This window comes from Aspergillus chevalieri, chromosome 5 (assembly GCF_016861735.1).
Source record: "Aspergillus chevalieri M1 DNA, chromosome 5, nearly complete sequence".
NCBI classification, from domain to species: domain Eukaryota; kingdom Fungi; phylum Ascomycota; class Eurotiomycetes; order Eurotiales; family Aspergillaceae; genus Aspergillus; species Aspergillus chevalieri.
In genome coordinates this window covers 207,456-224,560 of record NC_057366.1, presented here as the reverse complement: position 1 = coordinate 224,560, position 17,105 = coordinate 207,456, and the positions used below count along the sequence as shown (strand labels likewise).

The following is a 17,105-nucleotide window of genomic DNA, read 5'->3' as shown; positions in this document are numbered from 1 at the left end:
ATGTGGGTGTATAACCAATCCACCCCCGACCCTCACAGTCATACCGCCACAGTTATCACCATCAACCTGCTCTTTCCGGCCCTCGCCCTCCTCGCTATTGCTTTTCGGTTTTTTGTTCGGCTGCGCTTGAAAAGGACGCCTTGGTTGGATGATTATGCTGCGTTATCGAGTGCTGTGTTGGCGGGTGTTTATGGGGCGATTGCTGTTGCTCGTGAGCCCGACCCCAAACTATTCAGATTGATGTAGCAGATGCTGACGACTGTAGAATCGAGATGGGGCCTCGGTTTGAACGCCGCATACTTCCCGGTTGAAAATGTCGTTCCATTCGGAAAGGTACCCACTCCCCCCGTATATACAGCGCAATCTAGATCCAGTGTTGACAAGAACAGATCCAATACGCCGGCGGCCCCGTCTACACAATGGCCCTCCTCGGCTTCAAAATATCCCTGCTAAGCTCCTACCTCCGCATCGGCGGCTTCGTCAACACCTACAAATACATAATCTTCGCCGCCATCGCCGCCTGCACCATCAACCAGCTCATCTTCACCTTCCTCCTTTTATTCGCCTGCAATCCCGTCGCGAAACAATGGGACGCTACAATTCCGGGACACTGTATAAACACGGTCCCCAGTTACTACGGACTCGCGGGGACGAGTCTGGGCTTTGATATATTGATTATTGCGCTGCCGTTGCCGGTGTTGGGTAATCTGCAGTTGAGGAGGAAGCAGAAGATCGCGCTGATGGGTGTTTTCGCGCTGGGGTTTTTCGTCACGATTATTCAGATTATTCGCATTTTCACGGTTAAGAATCTTAAGTCGTATACGGATTCTAGACCGATTGTTATTTGGTCAGTTATTGAGATTTCGCTAGGTGTAAGTTACCTACCCTATACCAGCGGTTCATATGCCTTCGACAACTGACAATGGAAAGGTGATATCAACCTGCATCCCAACCTACGCCCCCCTCTTCCGCGCCTTCACCTCCCTCAACTCCTACTATAACCGCTACGGCTACTACAACGACAACGGGAATGCTTACGCCCTGGCCACACGAAACATGACAAACCGCGCCTCGCGCAGACACGCAAACACGCATACCAACCAAAGTACCTCCACAAGTCGCCTAGATCGTGACCTGGAGATCTTGGACGACGGCACGACGATAGGGAAGGGGGGCGGGTTCGAGACGACGATCATGTCTGTGAATACGCCGATGAGTTCGACGTTTGCGGGGAGTTCGGTTGGGGGTGCCGGGGGGAGTGTTGGGAGGCCGAGGGATTCAGATTCGGAGGAGTTGATTAAGAGGAGTGCATTGCAGGTGCAGATGCCGGCGGGGGTGGTTTTGAATCAGAGTCAGGAGGAGCCGCCGGGAACGGGGGTGAGTGGCAGGGAGGAGGAGGATGCGTTTCAGATTCATACGTTTACGGAGTTTAAGATTGAGAGGCATCAGGTTTGAGAGCTTGATGCTGGGTTTGTATTTGTATATATCATGAATGATGTTCATTAACTGCATAGCCATGCTTATTTAGTACATGAGGTGCATCTATTTCTTCAGACCCAACAGGTTGATGCTCTTTGGCCGCTCAATTGGCAGACCCAATGCCCGGTCCCAGATCAATTGGGCCAATGGTCCCAGCGCGCGACTCACGCCAAAGGTGACGGTGTAGTACAGCGGCTGCTGGAAGCCGTAGTGGTGGAAGAGCACACCAGATGCAGCGTCGACGTTGGGGTGAGGGTTCTTGGTCTTGCCGTGCTCTGTGAGCACCTTCGGTGCGATCTCGGAGTTCTTCTTGACGAGTTGGAAGACAGGGTTGGCCAACACGTCTGGACGAGTGTCGGCAAAGTCCATTAGGGCCTGGAAGCGAGGGTCGGGCTTGCGGAGGACGCCGTGGCCGTAGCCGGGGACTACACGGCCGGACTTGAGCGTCGACCAGAGATAGTTGCTCACGTCCTCGTCGGAGAACTTGGTGCCGATCTTCTCCTGCATTGCCAGGATCCAGCGCAGCACCTCCTGAGCGGCAAGTCCGTGCAGCGGTCCGGCTAGACCCAACAGGCCAGCGCTGTAGCTGAGGTATGGGTCGCTGAGAGCGCTGCCAACCAGGTGTGTGGCGTGCGCAGAGACGTTACCACCCTCGTGGTCTCCGTGCAGGGCCAGGTACAGACGCAGGAGGTCGTGGAAGTCGGCATTCTCCTTGCCACCCTTGCCCAGGAGTTCAGCAAAGTTGTGTGACCAGTCCTGAGCGCCATCGAGCGCCTGTCTGCCCACGGTGTCGATCTCGTTAGGACGGAATACGAGCGCTGCAACACGAGGAATCTTGGCCAGCAGCGAGATGCTGTCGTCAAAGGTAGGCTCCCAGTACTCGGCCTTGTTGAGACCCTGCTCGTAGGCCTTGGCAAACTTAGACTCTGTGTTCAGTGCAGCCACAGCAACCGACAATTGGGTCATCGGGTGCATCTCCCGGGGGAACGACCGAATCAGGTCTAGGATGTGCTCGGGAAGATGCGACTTGTCGGCTAATTCACGTGAAAATGCGCGCACTTGGGCCGTCGACGGAACCTGTCCAGTCAGAAGCAGCCAGAACATGGCCTCGGGAAGCATCTCGGTGCCGGTAGTACCCTTGGGGAGTTCCTTCTGACAATCCTTGATTGTCCGGCCGTGGAAGCGGATTCCCTCGTCGGGGTCCAGTACGGAGCCTTCCCAGAGCATGCCCTTGAGACCACGCATGCCACCGATCACATTTCCAATCTTGACCTCGCCGATGGTTTCTTCGCTTTGGTCCTTGACTTGTTTGAGGAGATCGCGTTTGGCGGGGATGACCTCTTTCAGGGCGGACTTGAGATCTGGTTCGGCAGTGGCATAGCGACGGAGGAATTGGCGAGGGCCCTGCCAGTATTAGCATTGATTGAGCATACTGTGTCAATTGAAAGAACTTACAGTAGCCAGCTTGGTGGCATGGCGGGAGGTTCTCATAGAGAAGGCCATTTCGGGTGGGCTATCCGGAATGCGGGGGCGGACGCGGGGTATAGTACAGACAACAGAGACAGGATAGAGGACAGAACAGAGGAAAGAGGACAATTGAAGAATAAATAACAAGAACACGCTCTATTGAAGACAACCGAGGAAGGAGGAAAGGAAGTAGCTCGGATACGTACTCAGTCGAAGTGCACGTCGTCAGGTGAGGGGGAGTCAGGTGACAGTCAACCGAGGCAAGCCGCGGAGCGGATATAGCTGTCTTAGTACTCTGTATACATGTGTACTATTCTATGATGGGTCAATTGGGTAGCAAGAACCATGTAATACTGTAAAATGAACCACTATATGTGGGATGGAACTGTATGGATGTGTATGTATATATATATGTATATATACATTGACCTCAGTTGGGCAGACATACCTAACCAGGAGCTGTCTGTACAAGCGTTCCTGCATAGTACTCTGTACCCTGTCGGTACTTCTACTGTACTTGTGTCATTGTCCGGTTATCCGTTGTCTATTGAAAATAACCGAGTTGAGTGCCTGAGGATAATTAATGCCTCATTCGTAAGGCTATTGATGCCTCATTCCACAGGCATGTATCTCGTATCAGCCACAGAAGCTTTCTGCATTGCCACCTCCCCATGGGCAGTTACTGCTCTCTGATTGGTCGTCTCCCTGCTTATCAATCTTCGCCTCAGGCAGAGATTTACAGGCGGTGAGCCCTATCTGCCAATGACTGCCTGCTTACTTCCGGCAGAAAAATCGTGCCCAAGGCGGAAAGCATAAAAAAAAGAGATTCAAGTTTTGCTGTTTTTGACGGTCTCTTTTCACCTCAACTTCATCTCTTTTTTTTTTTGTGTGAAGGACTGCGTGGAGGACCCGTATAGCATCTCCACTCTATTTGTCTCAATACTGTTGTTGTTTCTTCAGTTATATCTATCGGGTCCTGCTTATCACGTCTGGTCAATCCCCGCCACACCTCTTGAAAGCTTCCTCGCTATACAGATACATATACACACAGAATGCCGCATCCTGAATCTCCAGAAATGCCCGTCGCCGTCTCAAAAACCCCCTCCGGAGTCCCTCCCACACAAGAGGAGGTCTCCTCTCTCATCAACACCATCTTCAACGCAGAAACCTCCCAGCAGTCCCTCGATGGCTCCTATGCCTTGACCAACCTTCTCATTCAGAGCGTCGGTACCCGTGGCCTGCTCCAATATAACATCCTCCCCGAGATCAAGAAAGCTGCTGCGGATAAGAAGAATGGCGCTCGTCGTGAGAGTGCAATGCTCATTCTCGGTGCTCTCTTTGAGCGTTTCCCCCGGGAGCACCCTCTGAGTGAGTACGTTCTGCTCCTCGAGGATGGCGGTGTGCTGCACCTCGCTTTCGAAGCTCTGGCCGACAAGGGTGCCGTTGTTCGCGATGCTGCGCAATACGCTATTGACGCCCTTTTCGGCAACTTGAAACCGGAATCTCTGGTCAACGCTCTGCTCCCCGCCATCTCTGCCTACCTCAGCAAGGGTACCGGTAAGTGGCAGGGTTTCGTCGGTGCTTACGCGCTCATTGAGAAGATGGCCATCAAATCGCAGATGGGTGCCGGCTCCGCCGATGAGGAGCGTCAGAAGGATCTGCTGCGTGAGGCCATGGGCAAGACCCTCAAGGAACTCATTCCTCTGGTCGAGTCGGGCATGCACGATCTCAAGGGCGAAGTCGCCAAGAGGGCCACCAAGGCCATGAACGAGCTCACCACCCTCCTGTCCAACGACGACGTCCTCCCCCGCATCCCCCTGTTGATGAACACCATGCAGCAGCCGTCCGAACAGACCCTGCAAAAGGCCATCCATGCGCTGTCGCAAACCACCTTTGTTGCCGTCGTCACTTCGCCCGTGCTTGCCCTCCTGACTCCCTTGTTGGAGCGTTCGTTGAACACCCCCACCACCCCGCAAGAGACCCTCCGTCAAACCGTCGTTGTCGTCGAGAACTTGACCAAGCTGGTGCACGACCCGGCTGAAGCCCGCACTTTCTTGCCCAAGCTGCAACCCGGTGTTCAGCGCGTCAAGGAGCGTGCTTCCCTGCCCGAAGTCCGTGAGCTTGCCACTAGCGCCTTGTCCGTCATGGAGAAGGCCATGGGTGACAGCAACCTGGCGGCCGGTGCCGTCGCCAAGGTCACCCCTGACGAGGTTCTCGCTGTTCTCGACGCCAAGATTCAAGCCCATGGCGGCTTGGCTGACCCTCGGGATGCCACTCTCTTCACACTGGGCAAGACCTATGTGGCTGAGATGGTCCGCGAGGATGTCAACTGCCGCATGCACGACCGTATTCCCGCCTGCACCGCGCCGTATCTCCGCGGCTTGCTCAAGGACGACAAGCACGACGCCGTTGCCTCTGACCTCGAGGCGCACTTCGTCGAGGACGACCACCGCAAGTTCGGTAAGCCCGTCGAGGACGACCCCAACGAGGTGGTCATCGTCAACGCCAACTTCTCTCTTGCGTACGGTGGTATGCTGCTCCTGAACCACACCAACCTTCGCCTGGTCAAGGGTCACCGCTACGGTCTCGTCGGTCGCAACGGTGCCGGTAAATCCACCCTCATGCGCAGTATCGCCAACGAGAAGCTGGAGGGCTTCCCCACCCAGGACCAGGTCCGCACCTGCTTCGTCGAACACAACCAGGGCGAAGATGCCGACTTGAGCATCCTCGAGTACGTCTCCAAGGACCCGCTCATTGCCGAAACCGGCAAAGAGCACATCTCCAGTGTCCTGCTCGAGTTTGGTTTCACCGACGGTCCTGAGGGCCGCCAGTCGCAGGCTGTTGGCTCCTTGTCTGGTGGATGGAAGATGAAGCTGGCTCTGGCTCGTGCCATGTTGAAGAAGGCGGATGTCCTCTTGCTGGACGAACCTACTAACCACTTGGATGTTGCCAACGTCAAATGGTTGCAGGAATACCTGAAGAAGAACACTGAGATCACCAGTTTGATCGTCAGTCACGACTCGGGCTTCCTGGACGAAGTCTGCACCGACATCTACCACTACGAACAGAAGAAGCTCGTCAACTACCGCGGAAACTTGGCCGATTTTGTCAAGGTCAAACCCGAGGGCAAGAGCTACTACACCCTGTCCGCCTCCAACGTCCAGTTCAAGTTCCCTCCTCCGGGTATCCTGGCTGGTATCAAGTCCAACACTCGTGCCATCATGCGTATGACCAACTGCAGCTACACGTATCCCGGTGCGAGCAAGCCATCGTTGACCGATGCGTCTCTTCAGCTCACGCTGTCCTCGCGTGTGGCTATCATTGGTGGTAACGGTGCCGGAAAGTCGACCTTCATCAAGATGTTGACTGGTGAGACGATCCCTCAGACCGGTAAGGTCGAGAAGCACCCCAATCTCCGTATTGGTTACATCAAGCAGCACGCTCTGGAGCACGTTGAGTTGCACTTGGAGAAGACCCCCAGTCAGTATTTGCAGTGGCGTTACGCCAACGGAGACGACCGTGAGGTTTTCCTGAAGCAGACCCGTATCCTCACCGACGAGGACAAGGCGCAGATGGAGAAGCCGGTCGACTTGGGCGATGGTCGTGGCCCTCGCCGCATTGAGGCTTTGATGGGTCGTCAGAAGTGGAAGAAGTCCTTCCAGTACGAAGTGTAAGCCTCCTCATATTATTCACCCATGCACAGTAAGCAGTAACTAACGACAACAGGAAATGGGTTGGCCTGCTTCCCAAGCACAACACTATGATCTCCCGCGAGACCCTGACCAACCTGGGTTTCTTCAAGATGGTTCAAGAGTTTGATGACCACGAGTCGTCGCGTGAGGGTCTGGGTTATCGTGTTCTGGAGCCCGCGGTCATCTCCAAGCACTTTGAAGACATTGGTTTGGACCCCGAAATTGCCAACCACAACCAGATCTCCGGTCTGTCCGGTGGACAGAAGGTCAAGGTCGTCCTGGCCGGTGCCATGTGGAACAACCCTCACTTGCTGGTTCTGGACGAGCCTACTAACTTCTTGGACCGTGACTCGCTTGGTGGATTGGCTGTCGCCATCCGTGATTTCAAGGGAGGTGTGGTCATGATTTCCCACAACGAAGAGTTCGTCGGAGCCCTGTGCCCCGAGCAGCTCCACGTGGCCGACGGAAAGATTGTCAAGCGCACCAACAACGCCATCTCGCTCGACCGCTTCGAAGACAGCGCCGCCAGCTCTCCTCAGCCCGGTAGCACGGCTGTCAACTCGACCGCCACCAGCGTGAACGCATCGGCGGCCAACTCGGGCGCCGAGGACCAGGGCGAGCTGAAGTTCAAGGCCAAGAAGAAGAAGAAGCTCACTCGTGCGCAGCTCAAGGAGCGCGACACTCGTCGCAGACTGCGTCACCTCGAGTGGCTGCAGAGTCCCAAGGGCACCCCGCACCCTCCGGACACGGATGATGAGGCGTAAGCATGTCTATGTCTTGTTATGAAAAGCGTTGTTATTGTTCATTATGAGTATAATGACTGGTTATGTTTTCCTCGGCATTTTTCATTTGTTTGATTTGTTCATTGGATAGACTGGGTTGGTCGGTTTTGCTGGCATATAGATGACATTCTTGTTTATAGTAGCATAGATTGTTATGCTACGTTAAGGTTATTTACTAGTATATAGAGTGACATGAGCTATCCTTCTCTATATTTCCTCTGTATCGCTCTACCGAGCAGTGCCGTACTCTGGTACGGTCACGGGACTCATATACTCCAACTTCAACCTCACTTCTTCTCACCACTCTACAGTCTACACTCTCACTCCCACACTCCCACACTCTCTTCAACCTCACCCTCTCTCTCTTGACTACGGCCATTCCCTAATTAATCGCATCCACAACTTTCCTCTTTGGTCCATCTCAAACTCACACGCGTCCCGTCGATCGCGGCCCAGAGATTATTCTCCCTGATTGGCCCACCGTCATTTCCCTCCGTTTTTTCGTCCCTGAAGACACTTGGCTCCTGTCCTTCCCTTCCTACCGTCTCACATAGAACACCCTCGATTACACCCACCGCACTCAAACGAAAAAAAAGCCATAAATCAATGCCCTCCCCAGCCTGATCCATGCCTTCCACCCCCGCCACGGCTTCCTCCGCCCGCTCGGGGAGTTTCCGCAACAGATCACGAACGAACAGCAAAACCAAATCAAATACAACCTATATGCCTGTCCACGAAGCGATCCCCGAGGAGGAAGGGGATGCGTCCTCGAGTCGGTTCTCTGCGCCGCCGCCGCCGTATCGCGATGATGACGAAGCGGATGATACGGCGAGTTTACTAGCATCGTCCGAGTCGGATGATAATGTGGATTATGAGGAGGGTGTGAAATTGCGCAAGCGCAGTGTCTCAGGGCCGAAGGCCAAGGCGAAGGCGAAGGCGAAAGCGCCCGCTCCCTCCCACGCCGCCGCATATGTCCCCGTCGTACGCAATTCCGGCGACATCGAGAGTTATCTGGATAGTATCACCGAGGCGGAACAGGAGTTGTTATCGGCGTCGCGGTACGACTACGAAGATGGTGAAGGGTATGATTATGAGATGGGGATTGCGGATTCGGACTCTGATGGCGATGGGTACGGGACGACGATGAAGCGGAAGAAGGCGATGCGGAAGATGAGTATGGTGGATGGGGGGCCGCCGAAGGGTTGGAAGGCGTTTTGGTACTCGAAGACTTGGTGTCGGGCGCTGGTCGTCGTCGTGGTTTGTCTTGTGTTGTTGATTATGGGGTTTGTGACTTTTGCGAGGTATAGGAAGGTTGCGCCGCCGTATTATGTGAGTTTCGTTGGTTTGAGTGTCACCCGTTTTGGGTGTTCTGGATGTCACTGACGGAGCTCTCTAGCCTGTTGTTCCTGCCGATCATTGGTATCCCACGCCTCGAGGAGGAACGGTCAAGTCTTGGGAGGATAGTTATAACAAGGCGCAGGATCTGGTGCGGAACATGACTTTGATTGAAAAGGTCAATGTCACGACTGGTACTGGGTGGCAGATGGGTCTTTGCGTGGGCAATACTGGTATGTCTCGTGTTTCTATTATGCGACCTCGTACTGACTAGTACAGGCACCGCCGAAGAAGTCGGATTCCCCTCCCTCTGCCTGCAAGACGGTCCTATGGGACTACGATACGCAGACCACGTTAGCGCTTTCCCTCCCGGCCTCACAACTGGCGCCACCTGGAATCGAACGCTTATCCGCAACCGAGGGATCGCATTGGGTCTCGAAGCTCGTCGCAAGGGTGTCAACGTCTTAATAGGGCCGTCCATGGGCCCAATGGGCATGATGCCCGCTGGTGGTCGCAACTGGGAGGGTTTCGGCTCGGATCCTGTGTTGCAGGGTGTGGCCGCTGCAGAGACCATTCGCGGAATCCAGAGCAACGGCGTTATGGCTACGGCTAAACACTACGTGATGAATGAGCAGGAACATTTCCGTCAGCCGTTCGAATGGGGTATCTCGACGGCGTTGTCCTCGAACATCGCTGATCGCGCTCTGCACGAGGTTTTTGTGTGGCCGTTTGCTGAAAGTATTCGTGCGGATGTTGCCAGTGTCATGTGTGCGTACCAGATGGTGAACAATAGCCACGCCTGTGAGAACAGTAAGTTGCTCAACGGCGTTCTCAAGGACGAACTAGGTTTCCAGGGCTTCGTGCAATCGGACTGGCTTGCCCAACGCTCTGGTGTCAACAGTGCCATTAGCGGCTTGGACATGAGCATGCCCGGCGATGGTCTGCACTGGGCAAACGGCAAATCCCTCTGGGGCAGCGAGCTCACCCGTGCGGTCCTCAACACCTCCATTCCAATTGAGCGATTGAACGACATGGTGACCCGCATTGTCGCCGCTTGGTATCATTTCGGACAGGATGACTGGGAACGACCCCCGCCGGACGGTGAGGGCGGCCCGAACTTCTCCTCCTGGACTGATGATGAGGTTAGCTACGTGCACTGGGGGAGTAACGACAATGAATATCGGATTGTGAACCGCTATATCGACGCTGGTGTCGGACATGGCCAGGTGGCGCGTGAGGTCGCTGCTGAAGGAACCGTGCTGGTCAAGAATGAGGAGGACACGCTGCCACTGTCGCGTACGCCGGATGGTCCGTACCGAGTTGGAATTTATGGCGATGATGCTGGGCCGGCCGAGGGTCCGAATGCTTGTCCTGATCGCGGCTGTAATCAAGGAACGCTGGCATCCGGCTGGGGTAGTGGCACGGTTGAGTTCCCGTACCTCGTCACACCGCTTGAGGCGTTGGAGGCTGCGTGGCAGGACTCAGAGAATGTCGAGACGACCGCGTACCTGCGGAACGGGGTTATGCCCGAGGATGCAGCGGATAAGGATCTGTGTCTGGTGTTTGCAAATGCGGACAGCGGTGAGGGATATATTTCAGCCGGTGGTATCCACGGTGATAGGAACGATCTCTACCTGCAGAAGGGCGGAGACTCGTTGATCAAGACGGTTGCGTCGCACTGTGGCGAGGGTCAAGGCCGGACTGTTGTCGTGATTCACTCTGTTGGACCGGTTGTTGTTGAGCCGTGGATTGATTTGCCTGGCGTGCACGCTGTGCTGTTTGCCAACCTGCCAGGTGAGGAGAGTGGGAATGCGCTGGTAGATGTCCTGTTCGGCGACGTCGATGCCAGTGGTCGTTTGCCGTACACAGTAGGCAAGAGTCTGGAGGACTATGGTGAAGGAGCACAGGTTCTGTACGAACCCAACGCGCCAGTGCCGCAGGTCAACTTTACAGACGGACTATACATTGACTACCGCTACTTTGACAAGCATAACATCACCCCGCGGTATGAGTTTGGCTTCGGCCTATCATACTCGACATTCACAATCTCGAACGCGCATGTCAACTCCCTCCAGTGGAAGTCCCGCTTCCCAGCCGCACGCCCAGAAAACGAAATCGAACCCCCAGACTACGACACAGACCTCCCAGACAGCGCATCCGCCCTCTTCCCCGCTGACTTCTCCAAAATCTGGAAATATATCTACCCCTACCTCGACACCCTCGACGGCACCGAACCTGCCAACTACACCTACCCGAAAGGCTACAACCTCTCCGACCCCTCCCCACCCTCCGCTGCCGGCGGCGGTCTCGGTGGAAACCCCTCGCTCTACGATGAAATGGTCAAGATCAATGTCGAAGTCGCCAACACCGGCCGTCGCAGGGGTCAGGAAGTCGTACAAGTCTACGTTTCTTTCCCATCCGGCGTCGTGGAAGAAGTCCCCCAACCTGCTTCGACTACGATCGAGCCTACTCCCAGAACGACGTCAACAAACCCCAGCACGCCCACTCCGGCGGTACTCCAAGAGGTCGAGTTTCCGGACCGCGTTCTGCGAAACTTCACTAAGATCGAGCTTGACCCCGGTCAGCGCGAGGCCGTGGAGATGACGCTTAGTCGTAAGGATTTGAGTTACTGGAGCGTTAGGTGGCAGAATTGGATCATGCCTGAGGAAGGGAAGTTTGGGATTTGGGTGGGGAGGAGCTCGAGGGATTTGGAGCTGGTGGGGGAGTATTAGTTTGTATGTGGAGGGAATTGTACATAGATTATGCTTCATGTATTAATAAAATAGACGCTGCTTTTTATTGCTTTCTTTGTTCGTCGTACTTGTTCTGTGATAGGGGAGCTTGTATAAGTCGAATCAGGGCAGATGCACTCACATTATGCACTCACATTTCACCATCACTATCACATTCAAGTGTCTGGAATAAGCTCCACGAGTGCTTATCTTTTCATTCTAGTTTTACTAACGTACAGCACGAGTATATCTCGCTGTGGCTATTGCATTGAAATTGCTGACGCTTCCGGCCAAATAAAATAGAGTCCTCCCACCGGGCAGCCGGTGGTGGTAAGTAACAGAATCTTGTGTTCTCATTTCTCGGTGTACTGTGTAGATATGTGATAAAGGGTCAGCCCTGTTGCATGGTGCATGCTCCGTGCGAAGCACGTAGACTTGTATTTCTTACTGCTGCTAACCCTATCACTTCGCATCTTGAAAGCAGCTGTGATGAGCGGGCATATGCATTAGCCAGGATTTTCGACTGGGATTCTGGAAGGTACACCGTTGACTGATCGATCCATGCGTGAGATTCAGCTTGACTTCTCATTATATAAACCATCACAAACCTCTCTGATTCTCTGTATCTGCACCACTCCAAAATGAAGCTAGCCACACTCCTTCCCATCCTCCCCGTTGCTCTCGCGGCCACCGATCACGCTTTCACTGTTGAAGCCAATGCCCAGGGCTCAGAGGTGCATGGCCTCCCTTTCAACGCTCTGTTTTCCTACTTTTTCCTCGGCCATAGTCCGAATGTCACGGCCTTTGTCGGCGATGATGGGGATGCTTTGATACGACCTTTTCCCTTCTACATAAATACAAAACTATACCAGCAACAAATACTAACAAAAAAGACCATAATAAGCCCCCTCAACCAAAAAATGTACATCGACTCCGCCGGCCACCTCCGCTACACCGATCCCTCCACCTCCCTGCCTTCCAACGCCCGCGCCCTCCACGTCTCCCATGCACCAAACGATAAGGGTAACTATACCATTCAGGACGAGAACGGTGCGGAGGCTGGGTTCCTGGCTTGTCCGGTTGATGGACCGGGCGGGATTGCGAGTCTGGCGTGGCAGATTTCGGTCGCGTTGCCGGATCAGGTGCTGCCGGAGGGGTTGAGGGAGTGTACGGAGTTTTGGGGGAGGACTTTTGGGGTTTAGATGGAGATTGAGATTATGGGTGGTTGGATTTTGGGTCTGGTTGTGATGCGTTGGGGGATTGGATGGGAGTTGAGGTAGTTAGTAGAATGAAGACGATAGCTGCCCAAGCAAGGTTCTTTCTCGCTGGAGACATTCTATGACCGTGGACCTGACCGAGTTACTATACTCGGCTAGCCCTGCGTAGTCATTCTATTAAACTGGTGACTGGTTGGATTTCAACAAAATGCAGTTATTATGTACACCTGATTAGGATGTTGCCCCCGAGTCTTTATTGAACGTAGTCAATGCTGAGGTGAGAATTAAGGGTGCAAGAATGTTGATTCCGAGTGAGAGCCATGCATTAATCTGTAGAGTATCATATCAGGGCCAATCATAACATCGTTCTCCAGTAAACAGAGTGATAGGATTAATGTAATACAGCGCCAGGGACCAAGGTCAATATCTCAATCATGCATGCGGAACTAGCGTACAGTAAGATCACTGTGCCAGTCTTTTCTTGCTGCTCATGCATGCTTACCGAAGGATAATTCTACTGTGATCAAATGCAGCTTGAACTGGCTCATCCAGCGAAATTATGCAGGTGTGAAGATGAGTTACTGGTACAGGACAATCCAAGATAGGCAATTCATAGACATTAACTGTGATATTTATTCATAACGCTTTTATACAGAAAGAAAATATAGACACAAATATCAACATCCATAACTTGTCACCCCTTATCTTTCCTCCACGTCACACTCCTGAAGTACTCCATACTTCTAGAGGAGCTTAGATATACTCCCAAGCAGCAGTAGCGTTCTGCTGAGCCTTCACAGCCATAGCAGAGAAACCAAGGCACTTGCTAACATCACCCTGGGGAACGGTAGCGTTCTGCAGCGCAGCGAAAACCTGCCACTTGTTGTCGTCGGCAGGGCAGGCCATGAAGCCAGAGGCACCCTGGCCCTTGTACACCCAGCTGCCAATGCCATTGGGGCTGGACGCGGGCGTGTACTCAAAGGGGCCGGTGGAGGCACCCTCGCCCATGTAGCCGGAGTGGGGGGTGGTGAAGCGCAGGGCGCCGTTGGAGTCGACGTAGACGGCCTGGCCGCCGGGGACGGAGACGTCAAGGGCAGCGCCGGTGCCGACGAAAGCGGTCACGTCACCCTTGGGGCAGGGCGCGACGTTGGAGACGGTCTCGGGGCAGTAGGTCGAGGCCTCGCCGCCGAGGTAGAAGTAGCTGCCGTCGGCGTTCAGGGGAAGGAGGTGGATGGGGGAGGCGGAGCGGGCGGACATGACGGAGAAGGCACCCTGGGAGCGCTTGGCGTGGCCGCTGCTGGTGGGCAGGGCGAGGGCCATGGGGAGGACGGAGAGGATGGTAGCGAGCTTCATTATGATTGAGTTGGTTGGTTTGGTTTGACGAAAGTTCGTTGGACGAGAGTGGTTTGTATTAGAGTAGTAGTGATTGATTGATTGATTGATTGTGTGATGATGAGCTGAATTGACGTGGAAGTCAAGAGGTTTATATAGCTTCGTGGGATATACCAGAGACAGCCGGCCTCTATCCGGATATCAACATAGGGTCTGCATGTCTCAAAATGATGTCTTTTTGTCGGCCCGGATCGACCACGTGTGGAGGCAAATTACCCGATCGGGGTATTTCTCCGTAGGGTGCATTCAGGGTTATTTTTATCAGCGTTGCATCTGTTTGTTCATACAGTACGGCGTGCTCTGTATACACGATGCTATTTTGATAGCTGTACCGTCCGCTACAACAGACAGTTATTCGGTATCCAGCACATATTGTGCAGTTATTGTACAAGTATAGAGGCTCGCGGCGCGCCGTTATCAACTGATTGCGATCTATTTTCTGGCTTTCCCGATCCGGAAAACACCGCCACGACAGCACTGCCCTGCAGAATTTTCTAGTGCGCTATCGTCGTTTAGCTCTATGTCCGGGGTATTGACCATGTCTCACTACTATCTTCCAGGGTTCACGTCTCCTCGGCGCTCCTTACAGGGTTCCGGCACAGCATAACCGTCTCTATTAATATTTGAGACATGATGTCACGGTATGTAAACTTTGCAGATACGGAGCACGATGGATGGAACCGAACTTGTTTACTGCGTACGGTGCTATGATCGCTTAGTTGGGCATCCGAACGACAGCCGAGAGACTATACGGGCATGTCTTAGTTGAGAGGCCAATGCCTGTCTGGCGGGAGTCAACCGAAGGCCTGTTTGTGTTCGATGTGCTCTTCATTGAATCGGAAGATCGTTGACAACGGCTCTGGAAATTGCCGGAAGGTAGTAGAGGCTTCTAATTTCATATCTATGTCTAGGGAGGTTGGAGGGCGTTTTGACATCCATCGATGTGCAAACCTCAAGTTTACCGGAGTACATATGGGATACTGGAAGATCAGGATTGATTTCAGGTAGTTAGGGACGATAATGAGGCTAGCTTACACTCCTAACATTAGGGTGTTTTGACTGCAAACTTCCAATCGTTTCATCAAGGTACCGCTCATAAGCACTGATGCACAATTATATATCGTACCACCAACTTCCGAGACATCACCATCAGCCGACTAATCCGAACGTAATTCGCATCCCAGATCAAAGACATGCAGGTGTAATTCTGCTATAGCCAATTCAATTTGTGTTTCCCTTTTCAACATCAATATTGACTAACCCAGCCCCGGGAGCTGCTGATGCCAGAGCTGGCCGAACACCGATATTATCCTACCGTAGACACTGTAGCATGGTCTGAGGTTGTCATCTCCATAGGCAACAAGCATGATCTCCTTAACATATCACTCCATAAACCGACACTCATCGTGCACAAGACCCGGCAATTATGCATTAATGCGGGTCACAAACCGCCGAAAGACGCAGCGATTGGCTGTGTCCCTGTATAATTTAGTGCTAAAACGGTGGATTGATGAGGGGCAGCGGACTGACAATCCCGCAACCGCCGATCTGATGCGAATTCAGAACGAGCCATGTCTGGTCTCGAAGCTATCGGCATCGCAGCGAGCATTATTCAAGTCGCTGAACTTGGTACCAAGCTTGCGGTTAAGCTCTGTACTTTCTACCATCAGGTCAAGGAATCGAATGAGGCCATTCAGAGTCTGTCGAGCGATGTCTCGCTGACATGCAGTGTTCTGCATCAGCTGGGAGATAGTCTCGAGCAGGACGCAGAAACCCAGTTATACTCGGCCAAGGCATTCATTACTGCACAGGAGGTCCTCGGGGAGTGTAGGAAGGTGTTTGATAAGATCGACCATGCGGTTGAGGAGCAGAAGCGCGATAATACGAAGAATCGAGTTGCGCGGGTGACGAGGAAGTTTGGGCGCGCGCTTATGGAGAGGGATCTGGATGTGATGAGGACCAATTTGGAGAGGTTGAAGAGCACGGTTTTGTTGATGTTGAATGTTATTATTTATGCCGGGCAGATTCGGTGGTATGTCTCACCTAGCATAGCGTTGATATTGACTAACAGATACAGCAAATCCGAATCCCCTCTCTTGAAGGAACAACGAGAACTCATCAATATCCTCGTGGCAGAGAAAAAGGCCAATGAGGACAAATACGCCAACCTCCAAAAAGCTTTACAGTCGTCCCAAGTGAACAATCACTTTCAGGCGTTGTCTCCATCCATCAGCAGGGATAGCGCGAGTACCACGAGCACAGCATACGACCCATCAACAGAACTACAAGAGTATTACACCCTCTTCCGAGACCTTCTCGACCGAGTCGATGCCTGCAAATATACCTTCGAACCAAGCCGACACCGACGTATCCGCAACGGCATCATGGATCTGAATTTGGCCGAGGAATCACTATTCCAGTCCGCCAATAGACAGAAACCTTCACAGCTGGCCCGTGAAGATCCGATATCCGAGTGGCATCCTATGCATACTTCTGCGCAGACCAAGAAGAAGCGAAAAGCACAACCGCCGCTTGCATATTTTGGCAGTGACGACTGTTCACCCGCAGCTTGCTATAGCCCGCGCTCCTCCTTCGAGCCCGATCTCAGCGTTATCAAACATCCTGCTGCAGGCGTAATCCGTGAACCAAAAGCATCACAACAACCATTCCAGTGGCTAAATCCGAATGCGCCCTCGCTTATGTATGAGGATTCGGGTCACATTACAGAGCGTATATATGGAGATCATGATGGTGAGCCTTTGCTTTATCAACCTGGGAGTTGGGGAGGCTCTGGAGGCGCGAGTCACTCTGTGGACAATGTCTCTGATGTTGTGGAAGACGTGATTCTTGAGTGGACGACTATAGACAGAGGTGAATTACATGGTTAGACTATCAGGACTGGTTTGTGGGTAATCGATATTGCCATTTGTGTCGAGATATTAAGTGGGTTAAATGCGTCTATATTCCAGCTAGCAGGATAATAGCTGGAGCAACTTCATGAAAACCATT

The 17,105-nt window shown here is 53.2% G+C and overlaps 7 protein-coding genes across 7 annotated transcripts; 5 read left to right on the top strand and 2 right to left on the bottom strand.

Moving 5' to 3' along the window:
* On the top strand, nucleotides 1–1,455 carry ACHE_50077A (putative integral membrane protein (Pth11); the record flags this gene model as incomplete). Its single annotated transcript, XM_043279754.1, has 4 exons — nucleotides 1–211; nucleotides 266–333; nucleotides 390–872; nucleotides 931–1,455. The coding sequence occupies 4 exons, from the start codon at nucleotides 1–3 to the stop codon at nucleotides 1,453–1,455; spliced, it is 1,287 nt and encodes a 428-aa protein (XP_043137401.1).
* An 87-nt stretch (nucleotides 1,456–1,542) lies between these two features.
* mcsA (putative citrate synthase Cit1) lies at nucleotides 1,543–2,982 on the bottom strand (the record flags this gene model as incomplete). Its single annotated transcript, XM_043279752.1, has 2 exons — nucleotides 1,543–2,883; nucleotides 2,935–2,982. The coding sequence occupies 2 exons, from the start codon at nucleotides 2,980–2,982 to the stop codon at nucleotides 1,543–1,545; spliced, it is 1,389 nt and encodes a 462-aa protein (XP_043137400.1).
* A 1,016-nt stretch (nucleotides 2,983–3,998) lies between these two features.
* Nucleotides 3,999–7,402, top strand: ACHE_50075A (putative mRNA-nucleus export ATPase (Elf1); the record flags this gene model as incomplete). Its single annotated transcript, XM_043279751.1, has 2 exons — nucleotides 3,999–6,616; nucleotides 6,673–7,402. The coding sequence occupies 2 exons, from the start codon at nucleotides 3,999–4,001 to the stop codon at nucleotides 7,400–7,402; spliced, it is 3,348 nt and encodes a 1,115-aa protein (XP_043137399.1).
* A 645-nt stretch (nucleotides 7,403–8,047) lies between these two features.
* On the top strand, nucleotides 8,048–11,487 carry ACHE_50074A (beta-glucosidase; the record flags this gene model as incomplete). The annotated part of the gene is made up of 3 exons (XM_043279750.1): nucleotides 8,048–8,749; nucleotides 8,817–8,988; nucleotides 9,035–11,487. 3 exons carry the CDS (start codon nucleotides 8,048–8,050, stop codon nucleotides 11,485–11,487), a joined length of 3,327 nt encoding a protein of 1,108 aa, XP_043137398.1.
* Nucleotides 11,488–12,128: 641 nt separating this feature from the next.
* ACHE_50073A (uncharacterized protein) lies at nucleotides 12,129–12,689 on the top strand (the record flags this gene model as incomplete). Its single annotated transcript, XM_043279749.1, has 1 exon — nucleotides 12,129–12,689. One exon carries the CDS (start codon nucleotides 12,129–12,131, stop codon nucleotides 12,687–12,689), a length of 561 nt encoding a protein of 186 aa, XP_043137397.1.
* A 768-nt stretch (nucleotides 12,690–13,457) lies between these two features.
* On the bottom strand, nucleotides 13,458–14,057 carry ACHE_50072S (putative IgE-binding protein; the record flags this gene model as incomplete). Its single annotated transcript, XM_043279748.1, has 1 exon — nucleotides 13,458–14,057. One exon carries the CDS (start codon nucleotides 14,055–14,057, stop codon nucleotides 13,458–13,460), a length of 600 nt encoding a protein of 199 aa, XP_043137396.1.
* Nucleotides 14,058–15,667: 1,610 nt separating this feature from the next.
* Nucleotides 15,668–16,984, top strand: ACHE_50070A (uncharacterized protein; the record flags this gene model as incomplete). The annotated part of the gene is made up of 1 exon (XM_043279747.1): nucleotides 15,668–16,984. One exon carries the CDS (start codon nucleotides 15,668–15,670, stop codon nucleotides 16,982–16,984), a length of 1,317 nt encoding a protein of 438 aa, XP_043137395.1.
* Between the last annotated feature and the right edge of the window lie 121 nt (nucleotides 16,985–17,105).